The sequence below is a fragment of the Leguminivora glycinivorella genome, chromosome 11 (assembly GCF_023078275.1).
Source record: "Leguminivora glycinivorella isolate SPB_JAAS2020 chromosome 11, LegGlyc_1.1, whole genome shotgun sequence".
In the NCBI taxonomy this organism is placed as follows: Eukaryota; Metazoa; Arthropoda; class Insecta; order Lepidoptera; family Tortricidae; genus Leguminivora; species Leguminivora glycinivorella.
The window spans coordinates 10,868,568-10,890,993 of NC_062981.1; the positions used below are offsets into that span (position 1 = coordinate 10,868,568).

Consider the following 22,426-nt stretch of genomic DNA (forward strand, 5'->3'; position numbering starts at 1 on the left):
AAAAACAAGTATAATATTTCTTGGTTCTAAGTAATAAAATTGTTGTATTAAGAGTTATGACGGTTTTCGGTTAAGAGTTATGCATAATTAAAGTAAAAGTTAATGTTTCTTGGGGTGAAACAATTAGTTACTTACACCAAATATATACATTTTTCATTTTAAAAGTTCTGACGGTATTAGATGAAGATTTACATGTTTGAAGTTAGATTTAATGTTTCTTGGGGTGAAACAGTAAGTATCTTAAACCAAATATACTTACTTCTTGGATGTAATTTATCTTATTTCATTTAAAATATATAATTTCTTGAAATGAAATTTTATATTTCTTAGATTGAGTAAATAATGTTTGTAGCGGGGGTGCGCGCGGGGAGAGAAGGGAAAGCCGAAATGACGTGAGAGGTGTGTATTATGTTCAATAACCCGTACGTTACAAGCTTATAACTCAGAACGAAGACGAGTTCCCCAGCCAGTTAGAGAGAGAGAGAGAACTGGAGCGGAAGCACGTTTAGGATAGTCCTCAATAATAGCGCGTAGTTCCCAGAGGGAAGCAGGGGGCTATTATGTCGGAATTTGTATTCCTATGATTCGATACATATCAAGTTCCAACCGGCGAGCCTAACCAAATCGGGAAAAATCTTAACACCGCGATGTACGAATTCTATGGGCTGGGGTCAGCGCCATCTAGCAGGTTTTTTGGTAACTAAACCGGTGTCGCCGCTCGGCGCGCGAACTAAATCTTGAAGCAAAACTTTATTATTTTTCGATCTAAACGTGTTGATTCTCAAATGGAACTTGTAGGCATTAAATCAAGAATTTGTGATATGAAGCCAAGAATGTTATAAATCTTGACCTAAGTCCGTGTTGATTTTTTATTTAAAACCTGCTCGAATTATGAATGAAGTCTATAAGCATCAAACCAAGAATTATTATAATCAAGCCAAGATTGTTCTAAATCTTGAAGTAAAACCTTGATATTTTTTGATTTGAACTTGTTGATTCTCAAATGGAGCTTGTAGACATTAAATCAAGAATTTGTGACACAAAGCCAAGAACTTAATAAATCTTGACATAAATCTGTGTTTATTTTTGTTTTAAGTTATTCTGGAACTTTGAATGGAGTTGCAAAGCATCAAATCAAGAACTATTAAAATCAAGCCAAGATTGAACTAAATCTTGACGTAAAACCGTGTATTTTTTTTATTTAAACTTTTATGTCTTGACTGTAGAACGTAAAAGTTAAAATAAGAAATTATGATTTCCTATTAAAAACGCAGAATTCTTGTAGTTAAATTGTGGTGAATCTTCTTTTAACAGGTTTTTATTTTTGCTTTGATAAAGGTTACTTGAACCAAAGACGTTTTTTAAGAACTAACATATTCATACTAAAATGGTGTAATATTTTGTTGCAAATAAATACTTCTTTGATTCAAATCTGTCCTATTTGTACCAAATGTATATAAAGTTACGACTGAACAATTTTGATTCTTCTTTGAAAAAGGAATATCCCTGAATTATATTATTATAAGATTATGAAGAATTATATTATTCCTTTTAAATAACAGTGTTTGAGAGAGTTTTCCGTCTTAAATTAAAATATCTTTTCTATCTGTGTACAGTCCATATGTTTCTTCTAATTATGTGGTGCTATTTCATGCACTGCATAAAATATTTTATTTTAATTATAGGAAACTATTAGCCTATTACGTGGTTGGCCAATGCTTACAAAACATACGAATATTCAATTCTAGAGTTTTCGATTGATTGACTTTTCAGTTGGTGACAGAACCACATTTAAAAGTTTCACAATTCGAGATGAATACGCGAAAAGTCAACATTTTTAGAAAAAAAAAATTTTTTTTTTGAAAAGGCATTTGTCAGACGCTTTACGCAATTTAGCGTTCGTATTAAAACCAAACACTATCAATAGGCTAGTTTCCTACTAGTCAAATCAGCTTCTTTTTAAGAACTGTCAAAACGATTTGCTAATATGGAATTACTATGAAATACTGAGGAGTGACGTCACGGTCAATTCATTTACTTTATATGTTTCTCTTTGACTTATTAAATATAAATTATGTTTAAACATAACTACTGTCCATATTTTTCTTCTAATTAGGTGGTGCTTTATTTTGTGCACTGCATAAAATATTTTATATTAACTATAGGAAACTAGCCTATTAATAGTGCATTAAGAACACTCGTTACACTTAGCGTGAATTTATATTTAGTAGGTAGGTACATTAGTTGTGTACACAGTTACACACATTACTGCATTCCTTAGGAGTCGTAAATTAAATGGCGCCCGGCAAGCGTGGGCGCATTGTAAGTGACATTTTAGACATTATCTAATTTGCCTAGATCTTTTTGGTAATAAACCTAATAATTTTGTGCGGCTGTTCGTCCGGTGTAGAATGTAATGTTACATCGTTTTTTAATATATATTATCGTGTAATATTACACACGGTCTGCTAGCCAGTTCTGTTACGTGTCTAGATATCAAGCTAAGTATTAGGATTGGAAGGGTTTTTGAGAGACCCTCTGGTACGCCAACTTGGCCTGATCAAAAAAGAACTGTATTTTTAATGAACTCTTACTTCAAAACATCGCGGTCCCATTGAAACTAAATGGTACTCACTGGTATTTGTATAATTATGTAAATGTAATTCCTAATTAAAACCAATAGCCCGTAACTACATACATAGTCGATATTTCATGCATCCGCTTGCGTGCTTCCCTCAATTTCAGTGACGTTTTTAACTTCAACTTGGCCTTGCTTGCCACTCATAGTTATTAAATACAGCAGTACCAACTAATATACTATAAGCTAAGAAAACTGAAACATATTTACGCAGTCAGTTTAATGTGTAGGTTTCTTTCTTCTCTATTATTAATATAGTATATATTTATGTACCTAAGAAGGTGACCATAATATAACTAATAACACTTTCGACGCCGAGTCAAACATGGACGTGCCAGCGTGAGTCAAGTCATCCAAGTGCAAAACTGAACTTTATCCACATCCACATAAGTTTATTATGTCGCTCTGTGGTCTGTGACGGATTAATCCGTCGTGACTTGCGATTTGGATATATGCGTCGTTGGTGTCGAAAAGCTTAAAGTTAGGGCTCTGTAGAGTCTGTAGGTACTGGTACTGGTATACCACACACACCTCGTTGAATTTCGATATCATCTTGAGGAGGAGTGGCTCCAGCTAACAGAATAGAACATATTTTCACGTCAGCGCCGAACAATAGACAATTTCCTCCTAACTACTAATTAGCCCAGTTTGTAAACAATGCGTTTTTGTTAATAATAACACACCGAGATAAAACGCATTACAATATTTGTACAGGATCAAGTATTTGGAAATTTAATAAATGATCTGTTAAGTTTTGAAACAATGGTTGTAATAATAAAGAATCTTACGCTGAGAACGAATATTTCATTGTAGATTTGTTTGATAAGCAAGTGAAACAGTTCTAGTGTATCCTTCAATATAAATATTTTACATTATTGCGAGTTGGAAGGTCAGACGGCAGTCGCTTTCGTAAAACTGGTGCCTACGCCAAATCTTGGGATTAGTTGTCAAAGCTGACCCCGCGCTCTCATGAGCCATGGAGAATGCCGGGATAACGCAAGGAGGTATGAAATAATATGTAGTAGTAGATATATTTTGTTTTTTTTTGTGTAAGTTTTTCAGTTGTTTTCGATTGCTAAATCAATATAATTTCTTTCTCCTTCCATTTTTTCATGTGTCGGTTTGTTCGATCGACTAGTAAAAAACGCCATTAAGCATTAAGTCCGCCATTTGTACATTCTTTTTCAAGAAAGTTTCAATAAATAAATAAAGTAAACAGTGATACCGAAGAATTTAAAAAGAGAGCAAGCTGATTAAGGTTGCAACGCTCATTTAACGGTCCGATAAACGCAATCACGGCGGGATCTAGGAGAAGCGAGTTCGTATTTACAACACCTTTGGAAATAACACTTCAATCGCATCCGACGCTGAGCTATAATTTCCAGTCAGATATTAAGGAAGACACGTATAATTATTATGAATATAAATAAAACGAATAAACGTATGAAGGAAAGAGCATGAATTTCCAAAATATAACATGAAACTAACTAGTTGCAGTGACACTCTTAGCAATAGGGAATAAAGCATCATATAATTATAAGAAAAACATGGACAGAAGTTATTTTTAAATCCAATTTCTATTTATTAAATCAGGTAGAAACATATAACTGAGTTGGCCGTGACGTCACTCAATTCGATTTCATATAAATTCCATATTAGCAAATCGTTTAAATTCGTTTTGAGAGTTCTTAAAAAGAAGCTGATTTGACTAGGAGGCAAGTAGACATTGTGATATTATTACTGTGAGCTATGGGTACCCTGTCTATTGCCCACACCACAGTTGAACCTATATCCTGTAGGTTACTACGACACCCACGGTAGAAAAAGCAAAAAATTCTTAACCATACGGAGCATATTAAAAGAAGTCTGTTAAAAAGACGTTGATGCCAAGCTATGTTTCAAATACTATTTATTTATACCAGATATTGATTGATCGTCTTAGTCCTAAACTGTCGAGCAAGCCGTGTACTTATAAGTATAATTATTACGCACCAAAAATAAATTTTCTTTTTTTTTATCTCTTTCATCACTGGAAAAACCGGCCAGTATTGAGTAGAATAACATTTCCCCGACAAAACGCGAAGATAATCCTAATTTGAAGACAAACAAACGAGCTAAGATAAATCCGGAGCGTTGCTTCAAAAGCTCGCTTTACTGTCTTTGTTGCTGAAATAAATGTTACAATTCAAAGTAAAAGTCGCTGCCGACTTGCCGAAAATTCAGAGCAGATTCAGAGTTAGGTAATCTAAAATCCTTCTAAAACCGTTAATTTGAAATATAAAGAAATCGTGTGCCCGGTCCGGTTATTAACTTATCTCGTCGTAGGTAAAGCCTGACCAGATATATACACCGTGTTTTTATTGAATTCCGTTAATTTCGGCATATAGTTAGATCCATTATAGGAAACAGAATGGCATAATGGCATGTTCAATTTGTATTTTTTTTCTAGAAAACACATCCATTCTGCGATCGACGTTAACTTCAATTGCTGTTGAGAAACGGGCTTTACAATTAACTCACACTAAGTAAGTGTCAAAACTATGACATTTCAATCGCATATCGAACACACAACTGTTTCTTAACAGCAATTGATGTAACATCTGTCGCAGCTGCATGGTATTTTTCAGAAAAAAGTTACGAATTTAAAAAAAAACTAACTACTTATGCTATTTTGTTATGGGGAAGTTAACGGAATTCAATAAAAACAGTGTATCGACTACGCACATGAGATTAACATCGTCCTCTTGACAATGCTCATATTGCTCTTACGTGTTATGTGTCATTCCTGGGGCCCGTTTCTCGAAAGGTTGTATTACAAGTGCGCGAACTGTCAAATCGTATGGGTTTCCATAGAAACACACTTGTAATACAAGGCTTGTACCTTTCGAGAAACGGGCCACAGGTCAGACTTTTTTGCATGTGTTACAATGGAACTGTCTGTACTGTGTATTATCAGCATTTTATTGCTTGTTTTGATTTAGTTTTTCAAATAATAAAACGAAAATTTACTTTAAATTAGAGATGTTGTAATGTAATCAAAATCATTTCGTGATTGGGTGCAGGAATATTTAAAACTTAATAATACAAACAAAATTACACTTAAAAAGAGGTCACGGAAAAGTTGTCAGTGACTGACATTATCAGCAACCAGTAAACGTTTTCACTGTACCTTATGCTAATAATGCCCTTTCAACAACCTCACCTAGTTTCAGGACAAAACCGAAGGTTTACTCGCGTGCCAACAATTCGTGGTGCCAACCGATGACAGATGAAAGCGACTTTTGTTTGAGTTCGTTTCAATGCTTTGCGACTTCATTTGCATGTCTTTTGACAGCATGAGTTTATTAAATGCTGTTCTGTCATAGAAGCGAACAAAAAACATAGAGACGAAACAATTTAACTTTTAATCAGAATTTAAATAACCTTATGGCATCCTGTACACTCTCATGAAGCGCACCATAATTATACAGACAGATATAGCTACTCTCTTCGATATTCAATGAGTACCGTAGTACCGCTTTTTCTCCCAAAAGCTCAATATTTTTATGAAATACGAATGTTTACGAATGTTACAGCTGGCTATCAGTCATATCGTCACTACTTTTAAAAATCTCGTATCTAACGCTGTTCCTCAAAGTTAAAACGCAGTAAGTCTATATGCATTCCATACATACTTACTACAATTTTCTTTTCATTGACAGACGAAGATACAAGTTTTTTTTAAAGTAGTGACGATATATTGCCGGGTTTCTACAATCTATGCTATTCTCTATATTGGTTTAGGAAGTACCCTCGAATTTTAACCGCTTTCAAACTTTCTGAATTAGTTGCGACCTTTTTGGGATCATTGCCATTTGTTTGGTGTCGTAATTATTTCGTTCTATTTGTGGCCAGTGTTTCCTTGTTTGTAATCTAGTTTACATGATATGTAAATGGTTTTACAACAAATAAAGACATGTATATATCATTGTTTCATTCATCCATAGGCAATATTATTGTTTGCAGAATTTAAATAGTCGTAATTAAAAAAAATTGTAAAAAGTATGTTGGCAATATCTACATAGTAGTTTATACATAAATTATTATTATTTACTAACCTAAACTCGAGATTTTGAATTTTTGTACTTGTACAACTGAATTACGTAGTCTTTCAGGGCGTTGTAAATGCAGTGACATACGCGTCTTTACATCCAGATAAAGCTTATCTCTTATCCCATATTGTTTGTAAGCAGATAATGCTGTTACAATACAGTTTTCAGGGCTAAAGTGTACCTACATACGTAGCGGGTGTTTAAGCTATTAATCTTCATTTTGTCTCGCATATACGAGTATCTTATGTTGGCTTTGTACATGGATCTGGAGACTATTATTTTTTTTTATATTTTTTTTTATTTTTTTTATTTATTTATTTGGGAAACATACAGCACATAATAATACATTAAGGTAAACAAACATAGTTAACTCATGAGCCAAAACAGTTTCCACTTATAGCTATTACAGAATTCTTTGCTCCGAAAAATAATACAAGTAAAATAAAAATAAAAAGTTGACTTCAACAAGCAGGAATAAATAGTGTAGATAAATGTTGATAGATATTGTTGTTGTTGCTTTGTACATAGGTCCTCCATGGGATCCTTCCACGCTTTTCTATCTTGAACCACTGCCTTGGCTCGTTACAAGATCTGTTTACCCTTTGCGAACACTAGGCGTTTTATCACGCTATATTTGGCAAATAAGAGCAAACAAGGGTTTTACCACTTCGTACAACCTGGCTGGTATTCAACTGAGTTCTGCCATAACGTCACACAGGACGCTACCGAAAAACATAATTTATATTTAAAAACGGAATCAGAAATACGCTTGATAGTGCAATATGACCGCGGCGCAGCACATCGATGCAATTTACTTTCCATCACAAACTAATCACCGGTGCAACGTAGACTTCTTCCTCCCCTCCCCACCCATTCGATAGCTTGCCAAATGTTTGCTACAATAATCGAACTATTTCATGATTTCTATAATTTCACAAAATCAAAATCCAAATATCGATTCGATTAAATATTTAAAAAGAGCAAATCATAATTGTGAAATCAAATTTTATTTACCAAAGCTAAATATAAATCTTTTTGAATTGACTCGATAAATTCGAAAACCATTCATCCGGTACATCGTAATTTCGCTTTGATGTGACCATTCATTTTCCGATATTTATTTAAAAACGGCCGATGCTTTGTGTAAACGTTACATTGTAATAATAAACTGAGAATAGATATCCGTCGGGCCAAATATACATTTCCTGAAATTCTCGTGCTGTGTGCATCCATGTGCATTAAGAGACATCAGTAATGGATCATTATTTTGAATAGGATACTGTATGGATAAGTTCAAACGTATGCAAATTTAAACTGCCTTGGTGTGCATATGAGCAAGGTTATTTAATAACGTAACCACAAAATTAGAATTTTGAAAAAAACCCCGACAGATAGGGACCGATTTTCATGAAACATGGCTAAGAACACTCCCGACTAACTCAGTTTTCAAACAAGAAAAACTAAATCCAAATCGGTTCATCCGTTCGGGAGCTACGATGCCACAGACAGACAAACAGACAGACAGACACGTCAAACTTAAAACACCCCGTCGTTTTTGCGTCGGGGGTTGAAAACCAATTGTGATTACCGCATGATAGCGACCATACCTAGTCGGATTATAATACACAATATACACATAGGAAATCAAATTTTCGTTCTGAAATAAATTCATAATGTGACATAAATTTTATTTCAGAACGAAAATTTAATTTCCTATTTAAGTTAAAAAGTGCAATTATAAAGCTCTCTTTACACTTTTGTTGAAAATAAAAAGAAATTGTTTCGCAAAACCAGCTTGAGCTTTCATCTAAATCAAATTTCAAATCAAATTAAGAATCTAAAGTTTGCCTTAACCGTTCATCCAAGCAACTGGCACTAATTCCACCTAATTGCAAATGGAAGTGTTTGCTCGATAAATGTTTCCTTTCTGGAAGCATGTGAAAAGAGGTGGAAACGCTAAGGTATTTGAACTTTGACGTCAATAGTTTTTCACGCGCTTTTTGGGATATTTTCGTGACATTTGTGCTTGATGTTATTAACAAGAGTCTTTGATACGTTTCCCAATATCGTACGTAAATTACTACGTAAACCCAAAGATTACACACAGTTTCTAGTGATGTTAACGCTATCGAGTTGCATGGAAGCATGTAAAAACGAAAAGGTATTAATTAGAGCATCAATAATTATTTACTCGTAAGTTACTACGTGACATTTGTATTTTCTTTAAAGATTCTATTGATCCTCTCAGTCTTACCATTCTAATGAGGACGCGGCAAAATAATTTCATGTCGCTTACAGCGGCCATTAAAAGTTGTGGTGTCTTGACGACCCGTTAATGCGAGAGGCGTGTTGCCTGTATTTATAGAACCGTGGTTTGACGGATCGATTTGATTGCTTGTGTTTTCAAAAATGAGGGGGTTATGCTTTAATTAGAATTTCTAAGACAAACTAATTGAGGGATTTGTTTCGGCAGCTGAATGTGGTTTTGTATTAACCGTCGGATGCCGGTGTATATTTTTAGTTAATAAACAATCATTCGGCGCTTCATCCCTTTAGTATGTTATCGTTTTCTTCTTCTTTTTTCCAACCCTAACGTGTGATATATTGTTGGATAGGTATTTAAAAATGAATAAGGGTTTGCTAAGATCGTTTTTAGGGTTCCGTAGCCAAAATGGCAAAAACGGAACCCTTATAGTTTCGTCATGTCCGTCTGTCCGTCTGTCCGTCTGTCCGTCTGTCCGTCTGTCACAGCCGATTTACTCGGAAACTATAAGTACTACAGTGATGAAATTTGATGGGAATATGTGTTGTATGAACCGCTACAAAATTATGACACTAAATAGTAAAAAAAAGAATTGGGGGTGGGGCCCCCATACATGTAACTGAGGGATGAAAATTTTTTTTTCGATGTACATACCCGTGTGGGGTATCAATGGAAAGGTCTTTTAAAATGATATAAAGTTTTCTAAAAAACATTTTTCTTAAAGTGAACGGTTTTTGAGATATCAGCTCTCAAAGTCGTAAAAAGTATGTCCCCCCCTCTATTTTTATAACTACGGGGTATAAAATTCTAAAAATTTTTTAATACGAGTATGTCAGTGAATATTTTCTTGCCAGCCAGCACGTACTAAAAATTACCTACTGCGTTTTGTTTTTCGCTAACAAAGCAATGTTGATTTTATTTCCTGTATTTAAAGACCGACTAAGCAGTGGAATCAGATTAATGCTGTACGCACAAGTATTACAGAAGCCGCACAAAACAACTGACACTCGATAGGTGTTTAAAATCCTGCTTTAAGGGCCCTTTACACAACGCGCGAGAACTAGCATGCGATTTTAGGTAGGTACCTATATTGCGGACTATGCATTGCATAGTAGTATGCAAGCCAAGCACGCACGAATTCTCGCACAGTGTAAATGGGCCTTTACGGATGTGTGTAATTCGTAATGATTTAAGTAATCAGTTTTGCGTAACCTCAATTTATAGCTTGTTTCAATATGCTTATATTTGAATTAATGAATATTTTAAAGAACGTATTTGGCTACTGAAATTAGACTTTTATGAGTTAGCGGTTTATTGATAAACATAAGCTAGCGTAATATTAAATCATAAGTAGGTAATAATATCATTTGTAGGGCAAATTCAGAATTCGATTTACGAGACGTGTATGTAATTGCTATAAATATCAGACACAATTATTTAATCCATACTAATATTATAAATGGGAAAGTGTGTGTGTCTGTTTGTTTGTCCGTCTTTCACGGAAAAAAAAAAAATTAAGTGGAGATAATATATGTAGTTGAAGGAATGGAAAGTGACATAGGCTACTTTTTGTCTCTTTATAACGCGAGCGAAGCCGGGCAAAAGCTAGTATAGAATAATATTTATTTAAAACTAAACTTGTACGTAGAAGTTTTATATTATAACCATAATTTGGTTGTAGTGTAAAAAAAAGTTATCAAAGCTACGACTATATGAAGTTACAGAAGTTTGACAAGCTTCTGTATAAATTAGTTTTATGTCATCATTATGATGCAGTGATCAAAGACTCATAGTTTTAATTCAAACATATTATAGCTTTCAAAAGTTTATCAGGGCAGAACGAACTAGTCTTTCCCAGGGATTAGTTTTTATAACGGTGTGATATTTCCGCTCAGAACGGTGTCGCGTTTGAAACCTATCGAGCTTCTTTTCATAGACCGATGAATACCACCCCACTGCGAAATAGACGGGAAATATACCGTTATAACTGGCCGTTACGGCCTACCTAAATACACGTACCAAGAATCGATCACTGTCCTATTTGATTCTTTGAACTCTCGACAATTTTCCGTAAAACATCGATTGTCATTCGAACCGTTGAAAAGTTCTTTCAACTCTATCGATCCGGAATCAATCGATCCATTTCCTCCGTAATGAAAATGTATTGCTTTTAAAACATTTTTAGATTAACTTCCAATGTTTACGAGGTTTATGTTTACGTGAGATATTTGATTTCAGTGGTTCAGCGGGAGGGGTAAACATGCCTCTAACATCTGATTAATTTGATCAAAGTTAAAACGGCTTGAGCGTTTTCGACGGCACTTGTTTCGCCGCGCTGTCAACAGCCCGACTAATGCTTCCGTCGGATTCCAATTTTGAACTTTTGATGGTGTTTATGGGTGCGCTAAATTTATCGATTTATGGAAGTCAATATAGCACTCGATTCAAGCTATAGTTACCTATCGAGTTCATTTACTCCACCTGTTCTTTTGCCCACTGAAGCGGGAAATGACTCGAAAATTTGAAACAATTTTGTGGGCCGAGTGATAAAAATTGATTTTGTTTTCGAATTACGTGAATGAAACTGCGACGTATTTCAATTTACTCGTGGCTTCGCGATCGTTTTGAACGCTATCGAATGGTTGTATCCAATTCTCGCACAAATTGAAGTATGGCGGCAGTTTCGCGGTAGTTTTCAATGGCCCGGTACAGTTAGAATGAAAAGCAACAATGGTGGGGTCCCACGGTTTGAGGTCAACGGACGATGCGCCGTCACGGTTACTTGCGTCGCCGACTGTACTTTGAGATTAGAATTATTGCTTCCTTCCAACGAGACGCTGGAACAATGTGAGACTCGCGTTACGATTTATTCAGTCGATAGCTGCATGTGATTCACACTCGCAGCTTAAGCAAAACGAGGCACCTTTTTACAAAATGTGCGAAGAATAATGGCTCTAGTCAGTATTTATTTCGTGAACTTTGTTTTAGTTTAAGGACGCTAAGTAATATGTATTTTCACTCGCTTGTAGGTCTATAAGCCAACGAAAATTCGACACATAATTCCCAAAGCCTTCCGAACTTGCAAGTTCTAAATCGTATTTTCTACTTCCCCAGGTGTCGCGGATCGAGAACCGCCGCACCGTGTCGCTCGGCGACCGGCTGCCGTACGGCGCGGACCCGCGCGTGCCGCCGGCGCACGGTACGGTCGCGCCAGCTTCACCCGGCGCGGCGGCGGCGCAGAGGAAGGTCGCGCTCGCATGTCAGGCCAGCAGGAGACTGCTGGAGGACACGCTCGCTAAACCTGGTAAGCAGTCTTTTGTTTTCGTCGCTTAGCAACCAGCTTGACGTACGATACCGTCGGCCAGTGCTGCGGCCAGCAGTATACTGCTGGAGGACACGCCCGCTAAACCTGGTAAGGTGAGCAGTGTTCTGTTTTCGTCGCTTAGCAACCGGCTGCCGAACGGTGCAATCTTGCGCCTCGGCGGCACAGCGGAAGGCTGCCATCGCTTGTCAGGCCAGCAGGAGGTTGCTACATGACATGCTCGCTCGCTAAACCTGGTAACCAGTATTTTGTTTTCGTTGCTTAGCAACGGTCTACCGAACGGCTCAGGTGTTTACTATTCATCATTTCATCTCAGTTCTCTCAATGCTTGATGATACTCTCTCTTTTAACGTAGTTCTCGCAATCGTATCTACCCTTTCTCAAATTTTATGTTAAATTAAAAAAACATGCACTTCAAAACATAAAAAGCAAACATAATTAACAATATTAACATCCTCTTAACTAACTCATAATTACAACAAGAAGTCTCGTATTAAAATTCTTTGAAAACTTATTACATATAAAAAGATCCTTGATCCAGGTAAGGCCATTATTTTGAGAAGGGAGTAAGTCTTGCAGATATAACTTAGAAGTCACCCTTTTTAATATAAACTAAGACATTTGGCTACTAATGGAATTCCGAGTAAAACGTGGTAAAACGCTTGTTATGAGATATTGCTCTCATTTCGCAATTCTCTCGTGAGAGATTTTGTCGGAGTCCGAGCAAATGAAGAAAATGTTCAGCTGTTGTTATACAAAGAATTTGTTCTTTAAACATTTTCGGAGAGTTATTTTGAACACTATAACCATTTAATTTTGTATAAAAAATGTGCGCTTTTATATTTTAAAGGCTGCATAACAATATATTTTATTTATATATTGCCTTTACGTTTTTGAAGTATCCAATAAGTGTAATTTTTTTGATATTAAACATACATTGTATGTTTTATTCTAGATATAGCCGTATAAGCCGGAAATTACTGATGTAAGTACTATTATTTATATATTTTTGAACTCACTTTTATTCTAGATATAGAAGCCAATTACAGGAACTCACGCGCACTATATTTTATATACTTTATTTGTAATAAATCCAGTTACAAAACGAGCTGTCTATATACTATTAAATAACTCAATATCCTTAGTAAATATAAAATATTACAAGATTTCCGTGGTAAATCAACCTCGCTCAAAACTGTAGGTATAATTACAGTAAGCAACAGGTAGATGACTAATCTCAGAGTCAAGGCTGACTGAGATACGAACTCGAAGTTTTTGTTAGACAAATTACTGGTACGTTTGTGTAGTCTTTGTTATTACTAAAAGGTATTTTAAAACTCAATGTAAGCAAAGTGATCATGATGCATGCAACTGCTTCGAAATATCGGAAGCTCGACAAAAATCAAAGAGGTAATCACGGTCTATATACCGGTCAATATAAGTCTAATGAAAATATCCGTGATTAATTCAAAACTCTTAGCTAAAGTAGTTCTGATACGAGGTTTTTTAAGTGGAGCTACTAACAAAATATAAAATGCCTTAAATAAAAATCCAGCCCCGTTTATTAAATATTAAATTAACATGATATCACTAGATTGATCTACAAGAGAATAATTATGATAAGAATCATTTATTTCAACTTTTAACGAATAACTGCCCGGGTATGACGTACACTATTTGAATAAAGATGAGACCTAATTAAAATTCATGGAATAAACGTCCAGAGTAAAGCGCCGAAATAATGAAATAACTATATACCTGCCGACCGTACCTGTCCCAAAAGGCTAATTTATATACAAGTTCTAATTTTTACCTCTAATTTCATTAAACATTTTGGCGCTTGATAAGAGTGTCAAGACCACTATAAGATATCGCGCCGGCTATAAATTGTGAAATATTGATATTGAACTCATAAGTTACGTATTTTATGATGATATGACAAATCGTAACTGTAATTCACTCAGTCATAGTTCAAGTGTTACCTATTAAGTTTGTTTGGTGTAGCATCACAGAGTTGAACAAACTTAATATATCTAAATATAGGATACCAATGCGTTCTTCGAGTTATTTTCACTCGCCGCAAAAAGAATCCGACGCCAAAGATGAAAACAAATCTCTAGAGCCATTGCCACCGTCAGAGACAAAGTAAATGGTAATTTAGTAGCTGTTTGAAAAGAACTAGTCCCAAGCCAGCCACGCTAGTTAGCTGATTAAAACATTAATTTAATTAAGAGCATATCTTGGGAAATCATGGTGTGGTTTTGCTCTCGAATTCGAGCTGGCTCCACCACTGATAGCCGGGACATGCATGGCTAAGTTTTAACTCTAGTCTCTACAAACGCTCCTCAATAAGCCCGGTACTAGCAGCCCGCCTTAGTGCGTTTTCACATTATCCGATCCGATATCGGATGTCGGAAGGATTTCAAAGGCAAAAATCCAAGACGGCGCCTTAAATGTACGGGATATCGGTCCTACTTCCGATATCGGATCGGATAATGTGAAAACGCACTTAATCCGCGCGCGCGCGCAGCCCTTCATAAGCCACCGCGCGGCCGGCGCTCGCTCATCCCAGTCGTCCTCAAAACGTCGACGTAAGACCGCCCCACAAGGATGGGGCGCGACCAGATACAGCCCTCACAGCGCCCAGCGCGGAAGGGGCTACTCACACCCCAGCAGGGGTGTTGAACGACATTACAGCAGCGCTCGCTCAGATTGTTTCGCGCAACGATCCGATCACATTGTAGCTGACTTGACGATCAAAGCATCACGACCGCCCGGTATTGCTTTGATGGGATAAATTCATAAATAAAATTCCTAACTATCTTCCGTCTCTACTTCGATGGGAGCTCCGTTAGTGCATGCTCCCGAGCATACACCACAGACACTGGAGCAGGCAATTCCTGCTTTTCGGCAGCCGCATCGCACCCCACACCCAGTCTTGCATCGGCAAAATATAGTTTTGAGAATGGAGTCAGGTGCCACTGGGTCGTTGGTTGTCACTGGCTTACAAATATTTTTGTATTTAACGTACAATTTATTTACCACCTACTGAATGGGGATGAACTAGAAGAGGCGATGGCATATTAAAGCCAGTGACAACCAACGACCCAGTGGCACCTGACTCCATTCTCAAAACTATATTTTGCCGATGCAAGACTGGGTGTGGGGTGCGATGCGGCTGCCGAAAAGCAGGAATTGCCTGCTCCAGTATATGTGGTGTATGCTCGGGAGCATGCACTAACGGAGCTCCCATCGAAGTAGAGACGGAAGATAGTTAGGAATTTTATTTATGAATTTATCCCATCAAAGCAATACTGGGCGGTCGTTATGCTTTGCTCGTCAAGTCAGCTACAATGTGATCGGATCGCTGCGCGAGACAAACTGAGCGAGCGCTGCTGTAATGTCGTTCAACACCCCTGCTGGGGTGTGAGTAGCCCCTTCCGCGCTGGGCGCTGTGAGGGCTGTATCTGGTCGCGCCCCATCCTTGTGGGGCGGTCTTACGTCGACGTTTTGAGGACGACTGGGATGAGCGAGCGCCGGCCGCGCGGTGGCTTATAAAGGGCTGCGCGCGCGCACGGGTTAAGTGCGTTTTCACATTATCCGATCCGATATCGGAAGTAGGACCGATATCCCGTACATTTAAGGCGCCGTCTTGGATTTTTGCCTTTGAAATCCTTCCGACATCCGATATCGGATCGGATAATGTGAAAACGCACTAAGGCGGGCTGCTAGTACCGGGCTTATTGAGGAGCGCTTATAGCTCATACTTTTACTACGCGCGTTGGTTTCTTTTTACGTTGCATTATAACACGTTTATGTGAAATCGTTTTTGAGTTAGAATTACATTCAGCTTATTTGATGCAGTTGAAACTGTATTTTAGAATAAACTTAGGTGCACTATAGAGCAGGGGGAATTCAATTTAAAAATGGGCCGCTTAGGAGCGTGCGGGCGAATACAATGCTTTTGAGATGTCTAAGCATTTAAGAATGGCCGGAACAAATGCAGACGTTTGTCTTGTTTTGTTTGAGTGTCTTGCTGTTTGTTTATATACCTATCTACCTCTTGCATCACGCAAGGCTAGACTAAAGCTTAGACGAAGTAAATGCATATTTTATTTTGTTTTCTTTCAATCCTTGCTTGCCCCTCTCGCGTTCCGCCATTTTTTTTTCGTACGCGTATCCGCCTTGGGGACTACGAACGCTTTAAACTACTTACTTATGAAGTTATGACATGTTACCTAAATACACTTCTTTTGCATTCTAAACCTAAACTTATAAACGTTGTTATCCTGTGTATCTAAAAATAATAATTTATATAAGCTGCTACTTTGTAAACATCGCTCAAACTTGATATAACCTAAGCAATGTTATGGTTCCACCCTAATACATAATCCCTACATCACGTCCAAGCTGAACAATGGCTTCATCATACAAAATAACAAACATTTAGCTTTAGAAACTCCTGCTCCGTCTATGCACCCCCTTTATGAAAGTGGACATCGAACAATGGCTGGGATGGACCATTATGGAGCCTGTAAAAATATCCTGTACAATGAGACTGTTTGAGTCCCGTCTAGTTTTTACATACCTACCTTGTTTCACGTACGCGTGTTTTGAAAAATTAATCTGCTTTAATGTCCTGATTCTTACCGGCTTTCTTGATCAGGGTAAAGAGAAAAAGAGATCGAAATAATTGCATGCAGTTTGTTCGGTACTTTTCGTACACATTAAGCTCAAATGATATCAGAGTATACTATCCATATCCTCCTGACAACCCGCTTCATACTCATAAACATTTTAACTTCTTGTAACATTTAAAGAAAGTAAAATTAAAGTGGAACTAAAGTGAAATTTAAGCTGGCAAATTTTGAAATATAGGAGGATGTATACTTTTGAACACAAAACTTATGACTTTGATTAGAAAAGTAACGTTCACTTACGCCGACAATAAATAAATAAATAAATATTTAGGACCTTACACAGATTGACTGAGTCCCACGTTAAGCTCAAGATGGCTTGTGTTGCAGGCACTCAGACAACGATATATATTAATAATAAATAAATATAATAAATATAATAATAAAATTTACAACTTTCTGAGACGATGTCGTTCAGATCTATCTCTGAATCAGAAACCTATAAGTACCTTGGTATGTCACAGTCGTTGGGTATTGAGGATGTTGGCATTAGACGGTCGGTGAAGGAGCGCTTTTTCAGTCGGCTCACAAAAGTCCTTAACAGTCTTTTGTCAGGAGGCAACAAAGTGCGCGCCTTTAACGCCTGGGTAATGCCTCTACTCACATACTCCTTTGGCATACTACGGTGGACCCAGACTGAGCTGGACGCCCTGGATCGGAGGGTCCGCTCACTGCTTACCACACACCGTATGTTACACCCACGCTCGTCTGTTATGAGATTGTACATCCCACGGAAGTGCGGAGGTCGAGGTTTCCTAAACGCCAAAGATCTCCACAACCGTGAGGTGTACAATCTCAGGAATTACTTCCTTAACAACGAGTGCGGGATGCATCGTGATGTGGTGGCAGTGGACGGAAACCTCACGCCGCTCTCCTTGGCGAAACAGAACTGGCGCAAACCTGTGGTACTAAGTACTGCGGACCGCAAGGCGGTATGGGAGAGCAAGCAGCTACACGGGCGGTTCTACAAGGCCCTCACGGGACCCGATGTAGATCTGCTCGCATCGGTGAACTGGTTACGATTCGGGGACCTCTTCGGAGAAACCGAGGGTTTTGCCTGTGCAATTGCGGACGAAGTTATGATGACGAACAACTACCGGAAATATATCCTGAAGGACGGTACGGTCGACATTTGTCGGGCATGCCGCCGTCCCGGAGAGTCACTCAGGCATATCATTTCCGGTTGTTCTCATCTTGCTAACGGCGAGTACTTGCACAGACATAATCTCGTAGCCAGGATTATTCACCAGCAACTTGCTCTTCAATATGGCCTTGTGGACCGCGAAGTACCGTACTACAAGTACTTACCTGCGCCGGTTCTCGAAAATGGTCGTGCCACGCTCTATTGGGATCGATCTATTATCACTGACAGGACTATTATAGCCAATAAGCCTGACATTGTGATAATAGATCGACTGCAACGCCGGGCAGTGCTCGTTGACATCACCATCCCCCATGATGAGAATCTCGTGAAAGCCGAGAAGGACAAGTCCAGTAAGTACCTAGACTTGGCTCACGAGATAACCGCCATGTGGGATGTTGAATCAACGATCATTGTTCCGATAGTCGTTTCAGCGAACGGTCTCATAGCGAAGAGTCTCGACCAACATCTTAAGAGACTCTCGCTAGATGGCTGGATCAAGGGCCAGATGCAGAAGGCGGTGATCTTGGACACAGCGCGGATAGTCCGACGGTTCCTCTCTGCAGCCCTAACCACCGGCAGCTTGGGCCCTGCCCCGCTGCTGGCGGCACCCTAGGTTAGGTTTTTTATAATGTGTTTATATATTTTGTATTGTTTTGTATGTGGTTTTGTATTTTACTTTTATAATCATATTATAAAACCTAGCCTAAGAATTAAAATGAATAAAGAGGAATAAATAATAATAAAACAATTTTATTTCGGATAAAAATCCATAGCTGTTAGTAACATGTACATTTAACTTATAAAATAGTGTTAGTGGAATTACAGACTAATTATTAAACCTAGATATTTATTTTTTTTCTACAACGTGGAGTTTTATCCAGTGCTTGCTTATTATATAATATACAAATACTTATATACATGGAAAACATCCATAACTCAGGAACATAACACAACACAGATATCTGTGCTGATCACACAAATAAATGCCCTTACCGGGATTCGAACCCGGGACCGCGGCGTAGCAGGCAGGGTCACTACGCGCTAGGCGAGACCGGCGGTACTACTAATAGGTATGTAATTACGAATTCGGCCTTCGTTTTATACAATAGAACCTATAATGTTTATATCATCGATTTGCTTCTTCAAAAAAGACACAGTGGCAATGGCAACCTTGGTTAAAGAACTTGGTTTGTTTTCTGACGTTTGCGCCTACAATGTGTAAAGATGCAAAAAACTGGCCATCGTGACTTCCTCGTTGAAAATAAGGATCTTTTTACTTTAAAACCTAACACGTATTTTGTGAGCATTTGCTGCATTTGTATCTTTATTATTGGTAGGAAAAAATATTCCTTAAGTCATTATGCAACTTGACTTCTACTCTATACGTCTATATGTCGTTAATGCTGATGGATTAGGGCCTAATTACTACAGACGGTCTTCTTTGGCTATTTATAGACTACCTAAGTTTTGTAAATAAGTACCTACACGTGTATGGAGTATGATTATTTATTGATTAATAGTTCGTTATTAATCCGCCATTAAGGTTCGCTAGTATCTATCTGTATTTTCTTAATTATAACAATTACGAGTATCCTGTATATATTACTATATTATCGACTTATACTAAATGTACTAAATGTTGGTAACAAAATAGGACCACTTAAAATTTGCTGACGTGGCTATGTATAATTTTTTTTAAGAACTGCTGAATTCACACAATTAGATCATCTCGCACACATTAAAGAACGTTACCCACTCGAAATCATTGCTATAGGGTTCGTGGTGTAATTGAACTAATAGAGATAGTTACAATAGCGCTACCTCGAAATGGTTCTCAAGTTTTGAAGAAAGCAAACTAACCAATCTCATCACTCTCCAGGAACCCCACCGACGATAGTCCAGCCTCCCAATGGAGGGTACTGGGTGGACGGCGTCGACGAGACGCCGGATGAGGACCACGAGCCGCGCTCGCAGCCCGGGACTCCACGGCAGGCTGGTCGCCGACACAACATCGACACAGATGACATCGCGAAGTATTACAGACGATTCTTCTTAGGCAAGGTAAGCATATGTGTCTTCATTTCTGTCTCTTAAGTAGAGACGAGTGGAAATATAGGCGGTGAGGACAATTCGTAATGTTGAACTCGCCACAATATCGCCAAGTAAACTGCAGGCTACGCTCGCTCGGCAGCAAAATGTCAATAATCATTATGTTCTTTGGTACTAGAATTTGGCTTTTAAATTGGATGTACCTTAATACTTTAGAATATAATAATAAGCTCTTGGAAGCTTGGGCGTGCTAAGACTTAGCACGAATAACATCCCAACATTGTCAAAGAATGGAATCTTCCTTAATGGTCTTTTGTCACGCTGCTTCTTTTCAATTGGACAGTGTTATGGAATAAGCGATCAAGCGACAGTTAGTTGAAATCGAGAAAATGAGCTAGAAAGATTTGAAATTTGAATCAGTTGTTGTAAGTTCATTTATAAAGCAAAAAAGTTAATTTTGACATTGAACCTATAAAAGTGTTCATAATTTAAATAGAAAAAAAAAAACACCATACCTATTCTAGTTTCGAAGTTATTAACGTTTTTCCGCTTGATTCTTTATTGAACTAATACTGCGATGAGGTTAATTTATTTCGCCGTAGCGTACTATGAGACATATTTTGTCGCTTGATTCTTTAATGCAAATTGTTAGAAGTAAAGTGAATACTGGAATAAAATAAAATTCCATATATTTGAGTAAATAGTGCTATTGTAAATAAATCAACAACAATGTTTTCCTCCACAATGATTAGGACTAATCCGTCTAACAATTTAGTTTTGTTGTGCAATCAACTTTTTTTAATAAATGTCAAAAAAATCAGCATATATGGCAAAATTGGTAACTAATAATAATTCATTAGTACTAGCCAGGATTACACACATAAGATATTATTATGATATAACAAAACCGCTTGATACTTAGTTCTCATTAAGCGAAATATCCTGCAATTTCAAATATGTAACAACGAATTAAACGACACCATTAGGGCGGTTAAATCGATATTGCGTTTATAAATCATCAAAACTTTAAACCAAAACGAATTAATAACATCTTTATGGCGTTTAACTCGATTTTGCGATTTAGAATATACGCTTATTTTAATTTGTAAAAGTAAATTTGGCGTTCAATTCGTTTTTACGTAACGACTTAGTACACAGGGCCATACAAATTTTAACGTGTCGCTTGATTCTACCCCTTAAAATAAGGCTGTAAGCATAATTTTTCAACAAAGAAATAGTCAATACTATAGATTATCACATTTATATCCGAACTGCATTCATAACTTTTTTTTCGGATTTTGGCGCTTAGTTCGCTATTCCATAACACCGTCCAATTTGCTTTGCGCAACAATGTACGGTATGACCAAATTCGTATTAGCGAAGTCTGATAACGTTTGAAGCGCTATGGAATGTGAGAAATAAGTAAAAAATATCAAAACATCGTGCGTCAAATCACGTTTCAGAAAAGGTTCAATCTTTTGACAAAACGCCGCAATTGCATCAGATAAAGAGTACGGAAAATCACGATTTAATTGCTTTCGTGACTAACAGCGCGCACTTTCTTCGAGTGGTCAGGCGGGAATAAAAAGACGCATTACGAAACGGGTACCCAGCCAGGTTATGATGGCACTGGTTATGTTTGCGCGTTGATGCCGTGTGACGTTCAAGATAATTTGGTAGTGTTTTACGCGGACCATCTGCCTTGACATTTGCGCGCCAAGCAGTCTGCGGGGAGCAAATAAAACAGACTGTTGCCAACTGTACGCCATGCCAAGTTCGAGGAAGCTTTTTTGGCTTCGCGTTATGTAGTATTTCATAATTGAGGGCAAAACACGGAAACAATGTGGTAATACTTGTGCGGAAGAACCAATGTAATGCTTACGCGAAAGGAAATAAATCAGTAGATATCAGTAGGTAGTATTATACTTTTATTTGTTTTTGTGATAATTGTAGCTTCGCACGAACAGAAAGTAATCAAACCGTAAATCTACGTTAACGGATTATTCAGAATGCTCGTTGAATGGGATAGTTAGGTAAGTAATCGTTAAGAAAAGGATTATCAAATTACCTACAGCTTTTGTTTTGTAATCAACTGGAAATCAATACTTTGTTAATTACAATTAGCACGGAAAGGACTATTGTAGAATGATGTCCTTTATCCAGTTTTCCTTGACATTAAATTGTCATCAATGCCGTTTAAATGATAGACTTGCAGTAAAAGT

General features: G+C 37.5%; 1 protein-coding gene across 8 annotated transcripts in view; it reads left to right on the forward strand.

Moving 5' to 3' along the window:
- LOC125231467 (rap1 GTPase-activating protein 1) overlaps positions 1-22,426 on the forward strand; it is a 359,035-nt gene that overhangs the window by 311,285 nt on the left and 25,324 nt on the right. For all 8 annotated transcript variants that reach the window (XM_048136943.1, XM_048136938.1, XM_048136944.1 and 5 more), the window contains 2 exons: positions 12,107-12,296; positions 20,035-20,216. In XM_048136943.1, coding sequence (XP_047992900.1) covers positions 12,107-12,296; positions 20,035-20,216 — 372 coding nt within the window. The remainder of the gene's footprint in view (positions 1-12,106; positions 12,297-20,034; positions 20,217-22,426) is intronic.